Source organism: Anas platyrhynchos, chromosome 5 (assembly GCF_047663525.1).
Source record: "Anas platyrhynchos isolate ZD024472 breed Pekin duck chromosome 5, IASCAAS_PekinDuck_T2T, whole genome shotgun sequence".
Lineage (NCBI taxonomy): Eukaryota > Metazoa > Chordata > Aves > Anseriformes > Anatidae > Anas > Anas platyrhynchos.
In genome coordinates, this window is record NC_092591.1 from 37226282 (window position 1) to 37243616 (window position 17335).

The 17335-nt window shown below is 41.2% G+C and overlaps 1 protein-coding gene across 3 annotated transcripts in view; it reads left to right on the forward strand.

Annotated features, from left to right (window-relative positions):
* The window catches only part of DCAF5 (DDB1 and CUL4 associated factor 5), a 68804-nt gene extending 52093 nt beyond the window's left edge, over positions 1-16711 (forward strand). For all 3 annotated transcript variants that reach the window (XM_027459598.3, XM_005022397.6, XM_072038842.1), the window contains exons 8-9: positions 8121-8248; positions 14648-16711. In XM_027459598.3, the coding sequence (XP_027315399.1) occupies positions 8121-8248; positions 14648-16459 (1940 nt within the window). In that variant the 3' untranslated portion in view covers positions 16460-16711. The remainder of the gene's footprint in view (positions 1-8120; positions 8249-14647) is intronic.
* Positions 16712-17335: the final 624 nt, after the last annotated feature.

A 17335-nucleotide genomic window follows, 5' to 3' on the forward strand; every position in this document is an offset into this window, starting at 1 on the left:
CTCACTGCATTTATAAATTCTGGGTTTGGGTTCTTGTACTTGGCTGTGATGCTTTTGAAAACTTTTTTTTTCCAGACAGCTACAGCTGACAAACCTTGTATCTGGAACCTGTGCACAAGGACTGATAGCTGGAATTGTCATAAAAACCTGTCTTATGTGTTTCGGTCAGCTTTTTTGTTTCTGCTTCTTGTAACTTGAGGAAGGGTGTCAGTAAACTTGCAACATTTCAGTTACAAAATGAATTACTTAATGTCAATTGCCTTCAGTAATTGCTTAATAGCATCTGAAGATCCTGTAGTAGGAACCTGTATGTCTTAGAGAACTGCTCATGAGACTTACTGAAGGAGTTTTAAAAAGCTGATGAGTATTGCTTTGATAAACCTAGAAATTTGGTTTCTGTGGCAAATCTCATCAGCCATCCAAGTCACTTGTGATAGTCTTATGGAAGTTCTTCTTTTCTTCATTCAGCCCTTGAAGGGTTGGGCCTTTTTTGAATGTGATGAAACATCCTTTTTTTAAATCTGGTCCTGTGGCCCATGATAATTCAACTGGAGAGTTTGCTCTGCCTCCTTCTTGGAGAAGTCTTGCTATAGGGTATGGAGGCATTAGAAACCTTCTGCTTCAGAGGAAAACTCCTTATTCTCACGTCTGAGCTTAAAATAGAAATGTCTTTGGGTCTGTAATCTGAGGGGGTGGGATGTGGTTTTTTCATTTAAATATTTTACAAACTAGACAGGGTGATGTAATGTCCTGTACTGTCGGTTGATATTTTAAATAAAAATATCACCCTGACCGATTTCTATCTTTCCAGTTGAATTCAGACATTGTGTTGCTATAAATATTTACGGTACAACTCCCTTAAATTATATCAGCTATTAATATAAATAACATAAATAGCAACTTATTTGCAAAAATAAACCTTTTTATAGAGCTGTGTGCTTAGGGACAGCTCTGAAACAGATTGTTTTGGTTTCGTCCAGGTATAGCAAGCATGAGCTAACTCATGGTTAGCAATATTACTACACAAAAGATGAAGAAGACTAGAATAGAATACATCAGTCAGACAACTGCAAACTTATTTCATTGTGGAGGAATGCAGTTACCTGTGTTGGTATTTTGCCAGGAAGATAGAACAGATTCTGCTGGTTTTATGGCAAATAATTATAGTTTAGAGGTGTCTTCCCAGTCGGTTGCATTGCGTCATTCCCCCTCAGCTGGAGATTCCTCCAGTGGTTTTGTTTAGATGAATTTTTAAGACAAGATCTGTTTGGGAGCTGGGGAAGAGCAAAAGATACTCCCCAAGCTGCTTAGGGAGCTATTCTGCTGAAGAGCCTTACTGTCTTCTTCCACAACTTTAGATTGTTCTAAATAAGCCAGGACTTCCAATGCCAAAAAGGAGTTTCTTTTTTACCACCTTTTTGTCCTTTCTTGAAGATGGAATAGCTTGTTGATAATTCCGCTTCCTCTTCCATCTGAGTGCTGCCAATCGTATGGTGAATGTTAGCCAACTTCCTCTTTAAAGCACATATTCCAGTTTTCTTCAGAGGCAGAGGTTCTAGCACAACAAATACATTGATCTGGTAGAAGAAAAGCAGTCCTGAGTTTCCATGGCATTTATTTGACTTGAAGGCAAGCTAGAAGTGAGAACAGACATCGGCCCTAAGTGACCTGCCCAGCAAGCCTTTTAAACAGCATAAGCACTTCAGGCAGTATTTAAACCTAACTTCCATAAATACAGTCTCTTAGTAAAGAATCCCCGTTCAAGACAGAACCTGACATGTCTTGCGGAGTAATAGAGGGCTTAGTAGGAATTTACATTCCTCACCCACTACTCTGAATCATCTCTGCAACTCAGAGCTTGTCTCTCTTGCTTTTGAAATACTGCTCGAAGATGCTGTGTGAGGGACATGGTATTTGTGATAGAGAAGGCAGTTGGCCATCCTTCAGTTTGCATTGTCGGGCTCTTACCAGAGAAAGAAAAACTTGACTGAAGTCCGAAAAACTTGACTAAATCAGAACAGCAAACTGTTTCAAAACCTCTTCTTAATTCTGTCTTTAGCTGCTAGCAAGAAAGGGCCCATCATTGTGTTCCAGTTACCAAACTAATTGCATCAATTTTGAGCAGAACTGATGCAATTTTTTCTTCCTTTTTTTCTTTGGTCACTGTAAATGCAGATGGCTCCTTAGGCTTGAAGAATTCCTCAACAGATCTTTTCATAACATTTGAATGGGGTTATCTCATTGGAGACAGCTTTCCCCAGAAGCACTTAGCAGTCCAGGAATGCTACATGAGACTCCCCTGATGCCTCCTGTCTTACCAAACCCTCTCTTACCTGGCAGGGAAGGGAGAGGTTCTTGACCAGCCCTTGCTGTTCTCACTATCAAAGATGCTGTTCTTTGACATGACCAAAGTCAGCCTTGCCTGTGCTGCAAGGAAACCTTGAGTTTGCTCTGGCTGCTGCCACAGCTGGACTCAGATTCCTGATCCAACTAGAAGGGATGGTGCAGGGACCTGTGCTCTCTTGGCAAGAGTGTGTTTAATCTAGCTTCTCTACAGACACTTCTCTGAGGAGCAAAGCCGTCTGCTGGCATGCATTGAACAAAGCAAATGCAGGTGAGCAAGTGACCAAATGGACGTTGAAAGGGGTCTGAACATAATTTGCTGCCCTGACAGCAGAAGCCCTGTACGCTGTGAATGTTTATTTGCCTGACTGGTGGAAGAACATGAAGCAACATCAGAGTTCTACAACATTCAGCAGTGTTGGTGCTTGCATAGCCTCTCTTCTGTGAGCATTTCATGATCTCATAGGATTCAAATTCAGGGCTGTGGCCTGTGGACTTAATGTGTCCTGCATTATTATTATTATTAATGAAAACTAAATTATTTTTAAGTTAGCTTTCTTTGTAGTGCCAAGTACTAGAGTGAAACGCTGTGCTGTGGCACACTGGCAGCAGCTGCAGATATCTGGTTCTTCTCAGGAGCTTTCAACACTTTGAGTAATTTGCAAGGCTTGTATGAAGTTATGCATTAGTTTATGGAGCGTCTTTCTACCTTATATGAACAACCAGTGGGACTTCTTTCCAGTGTCCTAGATAGAAAGGACTTCTTTTTAATGAGGTCATTTAATTCCTTTGTTACAGAGACCGTGGAGATTGTTCCTTATCCCAGGAAGTTCTCCAGTACTTTGACTTCTTTTTAAATATTTGGAGCAATACAGCTTCTATTACTTCAGAGACTCTTCCATGTTCTTACAGGATTTCTGCACTAGGGCACTCTTTTGAATAAGCACTTCCCTTTTTTCCTTATTTTCCAAATAATTTGTTCAATTGTTTGTTTTAAATACTGCAAAGTGTTACAGAACTTCTCCATGGGAGGATTGCTGTCCAAGTGGCTTGCTCTCCCTTATTATGTTTTCCAGTGTTTATTTGCTTTTTAATTTGGTGGTGTGTACCATCAAACATGTTCTCTGTATATGAAACGCTATATTATTTGCATAAATATGAAAATATGCATAATTAATATTCCATTACATAATATTCAAACGCATAATAAAGCAAGCAAAAATATATTCCCTTTGACAACTCAGTAGACATCTACTGCTTCCAAGGCATTGTACTGTTGTTTCCTTCAGTCTGTATTAAAGCCTATAGGTACGCCATGTTGCCATGGTATTCTTGTCAAGTTTGCGTAGACGAAATCACTTTTAAAAGTGTATATTTAAAATGTGCACTTTAGATTTAAGCTCTAACAAGTTGTTTGTGGCAGCTGGACAAATATCATAGTAGGATATATTTAGAGAATTTTTTGAGACTTTGAATTGCTCCTCTTTGGTACACCTGTTTTCAGGGTATAGAAGAAGAAGGATTTTCTTGACATTTCCCTTTGTGTATCAAATAAAAGCAGACCAGCACAGCTAGAACACTAAATCACTAGTCAGAACTGTCTGTAAGCATAGCAATTTTTGGAAGGCTTTGCAAAACCAGCTAGTATATCTCCATCCCCTCCTCCAATGGGTTAGAAAGTTAAAAACCTTCTAAAATCTGAATAATCAGCCTGTGAAGACTTTTAAAAGTTTTTTTTTTTTCTTTAATAGTACCAACATGTATGTGAGCTAAATCTATGACATTTGTATAAATACTGTGTGTACAAGTGTGGTAACTATCCAAGAATATGAAAGCTGTCATGCCAAACCAGTTGCAAGACTTGTGCGTGCCACTAAATTTGAAAGCAACACCACCTTCCCCCCCAAAAAAAAGCTAACTTGAAGCAAAATTTTAAGTTTTCTTGTGATAACTGAAGCAAAACAATGGAAATAGAAACACCAGTTTAAGTGAAGACAGCAAAATAAATAGAAATCATTACGTATGAAAATGGAAGATGGCACCAGGAATTTGAGCGCTTGGTGGCCAACCTCAACTTAATGCAGAGATTATTTTTATTTTTTTGGCAGCAGACATGAGCAAACTCGGCTCACACTGTGCGATGGCTAGAAGCTGTACAGATGCAGCTGAGCCTCTGCTGAGCCTGGACTGTTGAGGCCTGCTGAGAGACCAGGGGGATTCCAGACAAGTCTGGACACAAGCATGTCTGCCACGTAGATACTCATGTAATATGATAGCAGCTTTGCTGGACGACTGTGAAGTGGAGAGGATAAGGATGGAGAAGAAGGCTCTGCATTAAGCGTTGGTTTAGAGACATCACCAAAGCGTATAGGAGTTGATAGACTAAAACTGCATCAGGCGAGGGAGTTCTCCAAAACCAAGGGCCTGGGGCAATCTCTTACATTTGACACAAAGATTATCAGGACGCTGCTGGAGTCAGTACTTTTCATTTTAAATTATTAAAACCTTTCATTCTACTGGAAAAAACTGTCTGCTAAACTGTGGTTCCACTAATCACAAAGCTCTTGGGGACTTTTCCTGTAATTGGCAGTTAGTTGTTTTAAGGGGCTTTGTAGGGAAGTTCACTCCAGTGCATGTTTGAGTGTTGTGCTTCCTCTTTACTATTAACAGTGTGAAAGGACCTATTAGAGCAAGTCCAGAGGAAGGCCACGAGGATGATCAGAAGGCTGGAACAACATCTCTCCCATGAAAACAGGCCAAGGGAGTGGGGGTTGTTCAGCCTGGAGAAGAGAAGGCTCAGGGGAGACCTAATAGCGGCCTGCCAGTACCTAAGGGCGGCCTACAGGAAAGCTTGAGAGGGATTCCTTGTCAGGGACTGTCAAGACAGGATGAAGAGTAATGGCTTTAAACTAAAAGAAAATAGATTTAGATTAGGTTTTAGGAAATTCCTTACTCAGAGGGTGGTGAGGCGCTGGAACAGGTTGTGCAGAGAAGCTGTGGATGCCCCATCCTTGGAAGTGTTCAAGGCCAGGCTGGATGGGGTTTTGGGCAGCCTGGTCTAGTGGGAAGTTTCCCTGTTCATGGCAAGGGGGGTGCAATTAGATGATCATTAATGTCTCTTCCAACCCAAAGCCCCTATGATTCTGTGATTTTTAATTCAGAAAACTTCACTGTTAAAGCAGAAGGCTTTGGAGTTTCTTCACACTTTCTGAATTTGAGTATGGCCTAGGGAGAGCTGTGTTCTAGACATGGCATGCCGTGTACTTTTCATCCAGTGCTCTTAGTAAATTTATAAACATTTGAAGTTTCAGAAGACAGTTGTGACATTAAATAACTGTTATCACTGTTCTACTAGGAAAGTAATAGTGGGTAAATTCATACCGCTTATGGTCCCAGAAGAGGCCAGTGACTAGCTTCGAAATGCAGCCCATTATAATTCCCTATTTGCTTATTGTTTCCTTAATTTCAAATTATTTTGTAAGTGTTTCATTAGGTATATTTCTTGCTTTCTATGGAATTCAGGCAGCTAGAGTCCACTGATAGTTAAAACTTGTTTTCGCCATTACTTGCAGACTTGGAAACGTTTCCTAAGCAAATTGTCTCTTCACTACTGAGGCCCTCTTTCCTGGAACGTTTGTCTGCTAGGTCAAGATAAATGCGTTGAGAACTGGACTTGATGTAACCATCTACAGTTTGCTTGATAGATGCAAGTGGATTGACAAGTGTGATTTGGCTGGAAGGAATGCTGTGGGAGTAGGGCAACTTGCCATCAGCCACAAATGTGGTCGTGAATGTCTAACCAGGGCGAGCAGAATGAAAGGGTGTGAGGAACCTCAAAAGGAAACGAAAATCAAAAGAGCCCAATCTGACATTTAATGAACTTGCTATCGAATCAGTTATGAATTAGTCAATTTTGCTTACCCTGGTGAAATCTTGCTGGAATGGCTGAAGGCCAAACTTGTCTTTATGGAACCTTTGCAGAAAATACAGGTGTGCTCGGATAAGAGTACTCAGGTAAGAGAACTATTCCAGGTAGCTCAGTCTCAGAGTAGTTCTAGTGAATATATCTTGAAGTTAACTGGAATGATCTCACTTTCAAGTTCATTGAATTTTAAATGTCTTATAGACAGTCTTTAATTTTTTTTTTCTTTCTTTTGTTCACCATCTCTCTTCCCTTCTCAGGCATGTTATCTTTCTATTCCAAAGTGCCTGCAAAAATTGATCTGTGCAAATAGAACACTTCCCAGAAGCTTCGAAGGTCTGTTTGCAGATAGGTTTGAGATTTTTAGGGGGTTGTATAACTCTTCATTTCTGAATCATCATCATTTTGTGTACACATCAGCCTGGTCTTTATACTGTAGTTGAGTGGAATGGATAGAGTACTTCTAAGAGGAGAGGGGCTAAACAGAAGCTCACAAGCTGCAGTTCTTTATCATTTATGTGACCTAACAAATGGAAGGTGATAGAGGAATGCCTTTTTTTCCCTCTTTTTATTTTTTGACTATTATGTCTTTCTACCCTTTGGTGTTAATGCAAGCTTTTCTTCTGGAAGTGTTTATTGTGGAGAACTCTGACTTCCTGCTTCAGAAGACGGGTGGTTTAACATTGGGTTTAGAGCTCAGACCAGCAGCTATTTCAGAAGAGATCTCCTCTTGAGGACAAAGAATGATAGCAAACACTTGCAACAAGAAGCAATTATGTTAAAACTTTACATATGCATATCAGTTTACATATACGTAAAGTTTACTTGTTCAGTGTTAAGATGACTATAAGTAGAACATAAGCTATTAAAGTGATTTTAACGTTCTATAAGGTGTGCTTATGACCTTTCAAGTTGTAAGTAGCAAGATTGTTTTCCTCTGAAGTGGTTTTCAGTTTTTACCTCCCATCTTGGTTTCTTTCACTTTCTTTCACTGTTAATCATAGCATGTTGATTGACTCTTGTTTATTCAGATATGAAGGTATGCTTTCTAACAAAGTAATCATTTTATTTACTTTAATAATGCATAATGTGTGGATATATATTAAAAAAAATACAGCGTGACAGTTTCTTGCTTTGGTGTATAGACTTAGTAAGAGTCAATAACTCAGCTTCTGTTTTGAGTTTTACAATTACTACAGAAGTATTCTGCTTTAATTCTCTCCCTTGTAGAAGAGAATGCTATAACTTACTGGTCAGATTTGTTATTTCAGGGTCCTGTTTAAGCCTGATTCACAGAAATATGAGTTATTATAGATCCTGGTCTAGAGAAGACTGTACTAAGTCTAGCTGTATTATAGTGATGCAGGTTCGTAGCCCTGAAGGTTTCCTATCCGTCTGACTAGAGTTAATTGTGACAACGATGAATTGCTGATTTTTTTAAAAAATACAGCTAATAGAAAGTCAACTTCTTTATTTGTCTCTGCTTCGCATTCACAGACTGAGTAGTGTCATGCCTTAGGCACTATGGTTTCACTGGTGATTTCATAAAATATGTATGTTGCTCTTATTCACATACTTGTCCTATTGGGTCAAAAACGTTCTTTGTTTGTTTAGATAGTTGAACTAAAGCTAGCTTCCAAGTCATAATTTGCAGGAAGGATGCTTTTCATCAAACTTGCAGCTTTTCATAGGGGCATTACTCATAAATTTGGAATTCTGCAGCCAACACAGGCTTTAAGTATTGCAGAATAAAGCTGAAGCACATTGTCAAATATAATGTGACTTTAAATTATTATGAATGAAAGCAATATGGAAACTTAATTATTCATTTCAGTTGTCCTTGTTTTTCCCCTAGGTGGCATTGGCAGGGTTGTCAATGGTGCTTTTATGGTATTGAAAGGTCATCGGTCAATTGTAAACCAAGTCCGGTTTAATCCTCACACTTACATGATCTGTTCATCTGGCGTCGAAAAGATTATAAAGGTAAGATTAATTATCAGAAAGTGTGTTCTTTCAGTAATTCAGAAAGGAGTGCTTTGTTTTGCTCAAATTCTTCGCATCGTTCATACCCCACGCCCATCCAGTCTTCCCATTATCTCCTTTTCTAAGGTGGTATGTCTCGTTAACTGGCTAAACTGATGCAATTGGCATTTTAACTTAGAACTCCATTTCAATTTTAAACGTTTTAGAGATAAGCAATAAGATTGTGATTTCATGTTGTTGTTTTTGTTTTATCTTGAGAAAGGATATATTTTTTCCCACTTCAATTCTGTATGTTGCTGAAGTACCATACAAACTTAGGAGAGTTTGGTAACAGCCATAATATGCGATCTCCTAAGACTTCAGTGAAAAATTTAGCAAATTCTCTCTGAATGGTGCAGGTGAGCCGTAGCATAGCCTGACCTAGCTGGACTTGGCCCAAATACTGCTTCAGGGTCCCTTTTATAATTTCTGTACACACCTCTGGATTAGATCAATTCACCATCCCTTTCTGTGGCTTTCTTCTGAATCATGTAACAATTTATTACATTTTTTATAAACTTTGTGTCTTGTTATGTGGAATGTAAAGAGATGGTGAACTCTGTTATTCTCTGGTATTTTTTTTGCTTAAAGAAAGACAGCTGATATTGTGGGAGCAAGGCAGAAACTTTTTTTTGCCATTTTTAATAACAGAGGTTGAGAGTGGAGAGATGGGATTATGCTATTCTAATGCACTTTGCATTCTGCTGCTATAGAAATTTTGCTATTTATGTCTGCCAAGAGGAAAAAAAAAAAAACATTTTATTTTTATTAATTTTTAAGTAGGATAATAAGAACTAATGCTGCTTCTACACTTCTGTTGAATGACTTCGTAAAGGTCTTAGCTGCATATGGCTATAAATCGGGTCATTTATTTCTGTGAAGAGTAAATAAATTCTTTAGTAAACTACAAGTTGACTGAAAAAACTTGCCCTGCCAAGGGTCTGCAAATTATGGACTAGAACCGGACAACATAGTGGGACCATGGCCCAACATCCAGCTGCATCACTTGCTTTACAGCTATCAACCTTTGCTACCTGGTCCTAGTTCAACTTCTCTTCTGTCTTCTAATGGTACTTTTAGTTTGTTTTTCTACGTTTTACATGTACTTCACCTGTGTCCCTTGGACAGGTTTGTATGCAAATATCTTGATCACAAATCTGTCAGTTCACAGGCTTTGAACAAAAGAGCATTGAACAGTCTTAGCACCTCACTGATTTTTTTCAATTTCCACGCAGCCAGTCTGCTGCTGTTTAAAAGCAGTTTAGCGAGAGCAATCCATTTGCTTTGGGAATTTGATTCACACAGTCTCAAGCCTCCCTTTTGGACTTCAGATCTGATGACCCTTCACCCTATGAATCCTTCCTGTGTGCGTGTGCTTAGACTATTGGATTAGCATTGGTATAAACATCCCCTGTGTTGCTTTTGTGTACTTCTGCTAGGGTTTTTCTGTTTTGTTTTGTTGGTGTTTTTTTTTTTTTTGCCTAGTGATTAAAAGGTTAGTTTGATTAAGGTTCCAGTCACAGGTTGTGTAACTCTTTGAAAGACATCTCTGCTTGAATGCTTCCTTAAAAGAGAACCACCCGTGGTGTCACAGAATGTGCCGTGCATCTTGTGTAGCTGCTTTGAGCAGCTCAAGTCCCCAAACACTGCAAGCCAGAGAAAAATCCAGGGAAAGGTGTAGGAAGTTTTAGAGAGCCTGAAGTTCTTATGCTTTTGTTGTATGCTGTTTTGGCTCAGCTTGTAAAGCACGTTGTTTTGGTGCTCGGGTTGTTTTAAGGTTCATGTCTTGTTCGTTCTGCGTGGCTTTACTGTTTGAAGGCACGGTCTGAGTAAGCAACAGTTTTGCAGGTGACCATATGGTGGTTTTCTTCTTCATTGCAGCTACTTCTGAGGGTAGGCTGGACACTAGTACCAGCCACTAGCAGTAGGGCAAAACAGGAGAAAAAACACCAGCAGTTCTGAGAGACTCTTGGATCCCCCGGTGAAAAGATGCAAGAGCAGCCTGAGGAGAGAGACCTTGCAGGGGCAGGGAAAGGGAAAAACGTGGCTGGATTGAGGAGTGAGGGAGCAAGGAAGAGAACATCCACTTGGGGAAACAGGAGTAAAGGTGGTGGTGGCTGGCAGGAAGGTGAGGGAAGTGGCAGATTGAACACCTGAAAGAGAGAGACAACTTGCAAACCAGTGGAAGAGGGCTGTTTACTGCATTAAAAGCAGCCGAGTCCTTCCCTTGTATGGCTGTCTTTCTCCCACGCAAATGCTTTAAGCGCTTGCCTGGAGATGTTGAGATGACAAGAGGAAGAGCCATAAATAAAAACTGTTGCGAGTATTTTATTTTTTTAATCATCTGCTTAAGAAGTATCTGTCCTTCCACAGTCCTTCAGGTATCTTTTAAAAATCTCTCTGGAATTAAGTCATAGGAGATAACTTCATGAAGGTCGTCTGCTGTTCCATTCCCTCAATTGTAGAAACTGTGATGAATTAAAATGTGGATGCAAGTAGTCAGTTTGTCTGAGCCCTTATTTTTCAGACTAGCTGGCCTAATTTTAGTTCTTGTAGAAGTGAGGAACTGATAGCACCAGCATCAAGGCGTGATACAGACAAGCCATTCAATAATGCCATGTGCTCCTGCCAACACACTTGCTATTTTAATGCTGATTGCAAATGAGATACAAATTCGTCTCAGGCCTAGCCCTGCTGCAATGAATAACATTCGCGAGAATGATTTTGACCTTTTCAGTTATCATATTTTGCTTTATTTAATTTTGTAGTAAGGCGGCACCTGCAGGAATTTAATTCAATAATTCAGTATTTTAGGGTTTGCCCCCTACTAGGAATGGGGATACAGTGGTTAAGCTGAAGTGTGTGTATATGTATGTGTTAATATTCAAGTGAGGAGGCTTTAGAAACCTAAAATGGTAGTCAGCAAGCTGATTGATAAAGGATGCTTGAAGCCTTGACTCTGGGTATGTATGCTGGATCCAAACAAATTGTTCGTTGCCCTGCATTTTGAAAACCTGAACCTCAGAAACATAGCATGGGAAAGCACAGCTGCCAAATAAAAGTGTCATTTTGCTTGAAAGCATTTGCCACTATGGCTAAGCAACATAAAATAGAAAAAAAAAATACTACTTTTTCCTCAGTTAAATATAAGAGGTTGGGATGTGCTGGCAGGAAGATGAGTTGCACTACAGGAGAAATAAACGAGGCTTTCCCTCCCTCTAACGTGTGGGGCTTAGAGGAGGGCCACGGAGAATCATGCAGTTAGAAGACAGCTCCAGAAAAGGTAAAATGGATAAAGTGTGTAAGAATTTTTAGAAAAAAATACTATTTTGTATTGGAAATGGAAAACTGCCTGATTTTGAGGGCAACTGTCTATCGGGACAGCAGAGCCTACTGGCCTTGTTGCTATGGTGACAGATGAATGTCATTGTGGCGAGCTGCCTTTGCCTAATGAGATAATCTGATGTAGCTGGCTTTAATTATTCTCATGCTAACGGCATAACCATTTCTCTTTAAAAATTTTGGTGGTTTGCCACCATGGAATACAAGAAATTCAAAGATGCTCGCAGCGGCGTCTCTGCTGAAGTAGCGAAGCCGTTTTGTACTCCCTTTTTCTGTTATTGTTCCTATTTTTATATCTGTACTTGGGGCATCAGTGACTAATATTCAGCTCCTTAATCCTCTGACAAGGAAAGAACTTCTTGATAGATTGTTGCTTCAGTGGGATGAGCTGCCAACTTATTTTCTCCAACTTGCTCACATTCTTCCCTGACATGGCATCAGTCAGAGGATGAGAGAAAGGCAAATGCATGCCATTTGCAAGGAAGCCCATTTCAGATGCCACAGAGAGAGCGCTGGACAAATTGCTGTCAATTTAAAAACTTCCCAGTTTTGCTGAGGAAAGAGTCTTTGATTTCTTTCTGGGACTCTGGCAGGCCCTTCTACTCCCTCATTGCAAAAAGCCTAAAAAGTAGGGACATCAGTCTCCCGTGGCATCTGATCTTGTGCAAACTGTACCAGCAGGCATTCGTGGGGATAAATGCTGAATTCCCCCCGACTTCCCTTTTTTATGTACTCCCTATTGAGAGTACACAAACCCATCTCAGAAGGGAAAATGCCTCACTATGGACTTCTTACTTATCTTTTTGGTATTTAACACTGATTTATTTTTTCTGATGCTTGCCTAGTGAGCAGAAAGATCGTGTAGCAATGTAAGGATGTGGAATCTCAGTGCTCACTTCTTATACCTTTTTAGATGACTCTTCATCATAAAAAGGACCTTTCCCAGACTGACTTGAGAGCAGACAACTGCTCCTCCACTTATATATGGAGGAGCAGACAACTGCTCCTCCACTTATTCTGTTCATGCAGAATCTAAGAGTTTTTTAATTCTTTTGCTTAAAAAAAAAAAAAGTCATGACAAAATCCGGGAGCTAACTTGCAATGGTCTTACATGTCCAAGAATATTTAAAACTTGTTCTCTTCATAAAAGTAAATATTGTCCAGGCAAAACTGCACCTGAAGGAGATTCAGGAATCCATCTTTGGAACAGAGACAAGAGAAACAGAGGAAATTTGTCATCCCAAGCAGGGGGCAGAAACAGGAAGCCGCTGTGATGAGGAGGCCTTCCCTTCGCAAGCTGGAAGTTTAGGACAATTCTGCATTCAAGATACAAAAACATGTATGAGATGTTGAACTGGATGGCAAAACATGTTCAGAACAAAAGTTTCATAAAACATGGTGATCAGTCAAATGCCACTAGGTCTGTCTGTTTTGAGGAAGGGGAATGCCAGCCTGCTTGTCCAGGCACACAGCATGAAGCATTTACAGGAAGGTGTGTGCTCCCTGACCACAAAAAGGTGTGATCTACCTGCTGAAATGCTCAAGTCTGGGAGAACCCTAGAATTAAGGTTACCTGTATGTCTTAAATCTGGCTGCACTGAACAAGTAGCTGCAAGATAACTTATTTTGGTTTTCTTCAGATATTAAAGGTGTAAGGTAGATAGTACAGTAGTGAAAACCTCTGTAAATACAGAATTACTGGAATCCTCATGGGCTTTTTTTATTGTGCTTGTTGTGGTAGTATGAGATTGAATGTGTTAACTTTGTATCCATGAGATGAGTGCTGATTATCCCATTTACGGAAGCAAAACACTCTATTTGTGAGTGATTTTGGCTACTTGTAACAAAACTTGTCTAATTTCTATTGGGAAAGGCTTGGATGTTTTTGCTGAGGTCTATCCCAGAAGACCAACCTAGAGCAGGTAGCTGGCATAGAAACATTATATTTTGTGAGTTTATTAGTGTGGTTAATCCAATGCATGACTGAAATCAGATATTGTATCAGAACACTGAGGCAGTCTTGTGGATAAGGTACCTACTAGCTCTGCGCCCAGTAAGTGCTGTGCGTGAGATCAGCAGTGACCTAGAGGAAGGTGGTGGTAGTTGTCCAAATACGTGTTTCAGTTGTATTGTCCCTGAATCTGAGTAAAACTGAGAAAGGTGAGGAGATCCATTGTTACGTTTACTATGGATTAACAGTTTCTTAAGAATAGAGGTGGATCTTCTTTGGGGCACCTTTTTTTTTTTTTTTTTTTTTAGTTTTCCCCTTCATAGTAGTAAAACTGAGGGGATAATAGACTGAGAGCACAGTCAAGGCTGTTGATATTGGTGAAATCATTTCATTTTGCAATATTACTACCTCTTCCCACTTCAAAAATAGCTTTCAGTAAAGCTCTTCTCCTTCACCTTTCCCCACTAACCGATCCTGCTGCTGCATCTTAAGAGGATGTTGGATGCTTTCTTTCCTCCTCAACGGTTCTCTAAAGGGAGTAGTACAACACAGCTTCTCACCTCCATGCATTCAGCTCCCTGCCTGCTGATCAGGTGTGACTGGCTGTGCAGCTGGATGAAATGTTGCTCTACATCACTGGCACCAGCAACTCTAGTTTCCTGGGAAACAAGTGCCTTCATCCCTCATTAGTGCTAAGACTATACTGTAGGCAACAAACTATTCTTACAGTTAGTGAGTAAGCATCACCTATTACATAAAAATAGAGCCCTGCAATTTGTGAAGAATTATTACACGCTGAAATATTGAAATGGCGGATGATCTGCAGTGTGAGAGCTCTTAGGTTTCTGGATGGGTGAAGAAGATGCAGGAAGAACACGTTTGTGAAGGGGGAAAGAAATCTCTGGAATAATTGTGAGTGTGGGTGTAGGGGGTAAACATGAATAAAAAAAATCTGCAACTTGCAGCTGTTATTAGCATGTGCTCTACTGTTCTATTGCAAATGCTTTAGTAGTTTATGAAGTCAAAGCTGTGTGTATTTTATTTTATTTTGTTATTTTCTGTTACAGATCTGGAGTCCTTACAAACAGCCTGACTGCACAGGGGATCTAGATGGTCGGATTGAGGATGACTCGCGTTGCCTCTACACTCACGAAGAGTACATCAGCCTCGTGTTGAACAGTGGCAGTGGTTTGTCTCACGATTACGCCAACCAGTCAGTCCAGGAGGACCCGCGGATGATGGCCTTCTTCGACTCCCTGGTGCGCCGGGAGATCGAGGGCTGGAGTTCTGACTCGGACAGCGACCTCAGTGAGAGCACCATCCTGCAGCTCCACGCGGGAGTGAGCGAACGCTCCGCTTACAGCGAGTCGGAGTCCTCGGCCTCTTTGCATCACTCCCCACCGCACGCGGCCGAAGAGTCTGATGAAACTGCCTATAACTTAAGGGCCTTAAGATCAGCAGAATCCCCCTCGGCCAGAGAAGATGTGGCTTCCCGTCAGCAGAGGCTCTCCGCGCTGCGAAAGTATCAGGATAAACGTCTCCTGGCCCTCTCCAATGAGTCTGATTCTGATGACAACACCTGCGAGGCAGAGCTGGATACAGACCTGTTCCCACGGCCACGATCCCCGAGTCCCGAGGAGCACGAGTCCAGCAGTTCCAGCAGCAGCAGCAGCACGGAAGACGAAGAGGAACTGAACGAACGGCGCACGTCTATGAGGCAACGCAACGCGCTGAGGCGCCGACAGAAGGTGCAAAAGGAGGAAAGGACTAACACTAACACAGAGAACGTGGCCCCTTACATAGGTGAGGATATCTACGATTACCCCCAGATCAAAGTAGATGATCTTTCTTCTTCGCCAGCCTCTTCACCGGAAAGGAGTTCAGCCAACAAAGAAGTTCTCAAAGAAAGGACCTCTCCTTGTTCAGACAGTGAATCAGTGGAGAGAAAGATTTACAAAGCCTACAAATGGCTTCATTATTCGTACATATCGTATTCGGCTAATAAAGATGGTGAATCCTCCAGAGGAGATGGGGAGAATGATGAAGGGAAACCAGGAACTAGTGGAAGGCACAGTACAGCACACGCGCTAAATAAGGAGGATGCCAGGAACTTGAGCTCAGTGGTTCCTCAAGGTTCCCCAGCTCTTTCTGCTGAAAGCCACAACAAAGAAACTTTAAAGGAGTGTGGTTTGGTAGAAAATTCTAGTAATGGTCAAGCTCATGAATGTGACAATCATCGGCGGGTGGAGAGTCAAGAAAACACATCTGAAGACACTACCAGCGGGGGTATAGAGCATTCCTTTGAGACTAAGAAGCTCAATGGAAAAGCTAACTGCAAAGGGCTAAATAGTTGTACCGAAGAGCCTTGCCTTCAGCCTGCCGGCCTGGTGGAACAGAAAAACAGTCAGAACTGTCAGCCAGCACCAAGCCACCACTCGCTGGTCCCTCCGTTCTCCGCCGTTGCCATCTGTAGCATGTCGGGTCACTGCTCCAGGAACCAGGCTGATGACAGCGAGGAGAGGAGCCTCGACACCTCCTGCGTTAACCACAACAACGGCCACTTGCATCTTCGCCCTTCGTGCTTCAACAACGGACAGAGTTTTGGAGAGCAGGAGGCTATGATTCAAGGACTACAGGTGCGCTCAAACAATGCTGACAATGGCAACCTTGTGCAGGTGGGTGCGACCTTGCACAAAGACTGCTGCCTGTCTGAAATGGACTCCAACAGCTACAACGTGAGCACAAGAGAGGATCCTGCTGACTTGCATCCCACAGGCAGTGAGAGCACTCCGTCTCTCGGAGGACTGAAAAGACACAGAGCGGAGCTGGAAGATGCAGATTCAGAGAATTCATCCTTAGAAAAGAAGTTAAAAACATGATAAATGCAAATGTCTGTCGTAGTGTGCACTCAAAAAAAAGGAAAGGAAAAAAAAAGAAAGTATTAAAGGCACATAGAGCTTGGGTCTGAAATGTTGCGTTTGATTCTCCATTCCATTCTTCAGTGGGTCTGTTTTAGATTGCCAATGGTTCATGCTGTATAAAAATCCAACTTACTCCTTAATGAGACTGAGTCTAGTGTACCCATACAAGGTTCTGTTTAAAGTAAATCCTTATTAAGACGGTTGACTGAATTATTCTTGTGTGAACATGTGTCGTTTGTTCAGCCAGCCAACCAGGATGGCTGCTTTAAGTTTTAATTGTTCTTCTTAGAAGGAATTTTTCCGTTCTGACACTTATTACACATTACAGGCTGAAGAATGATTGAATTAGATCACCCTGGTGGTAGCTTGGGGTGTGTTTCTTGTTGAGGAAAATGGGGAATAAACCTTTCTGGCCCCTGTATTCTACTTCAGGAACTAAAGAAATGCAGCCCTTAGGGGAGGATGTTTTCAGAGCTTACTGATACCTTTACAGATGATAGTTCATAAAGCACTCGCTTCTGATACAGTTCAGTGACATTATTTTTATGCCAACAGAAAAGCTATAGGAAATAAGCCTCTTTCCAAAATCAACTTTAGACTGTTCCCATGGTGACATTCAATTTTGTGGGTTTTGTGAAAGAAAGGAACTGAGTAACACGGTGTCATCATTACAGTGCAATGCGATTGTTTGGCAAGAGGCGGCTGTTATGCTGCAGGCCTCGCTCTAACCAAGGGTATCGGAAGTCAGGCATTGAAGCATGCAAGCCTAACGCACAAAGATTCGGTGGTGGTGTTATTATTATTACTCAGAATATGGCTCTGAGGGCTGGGATG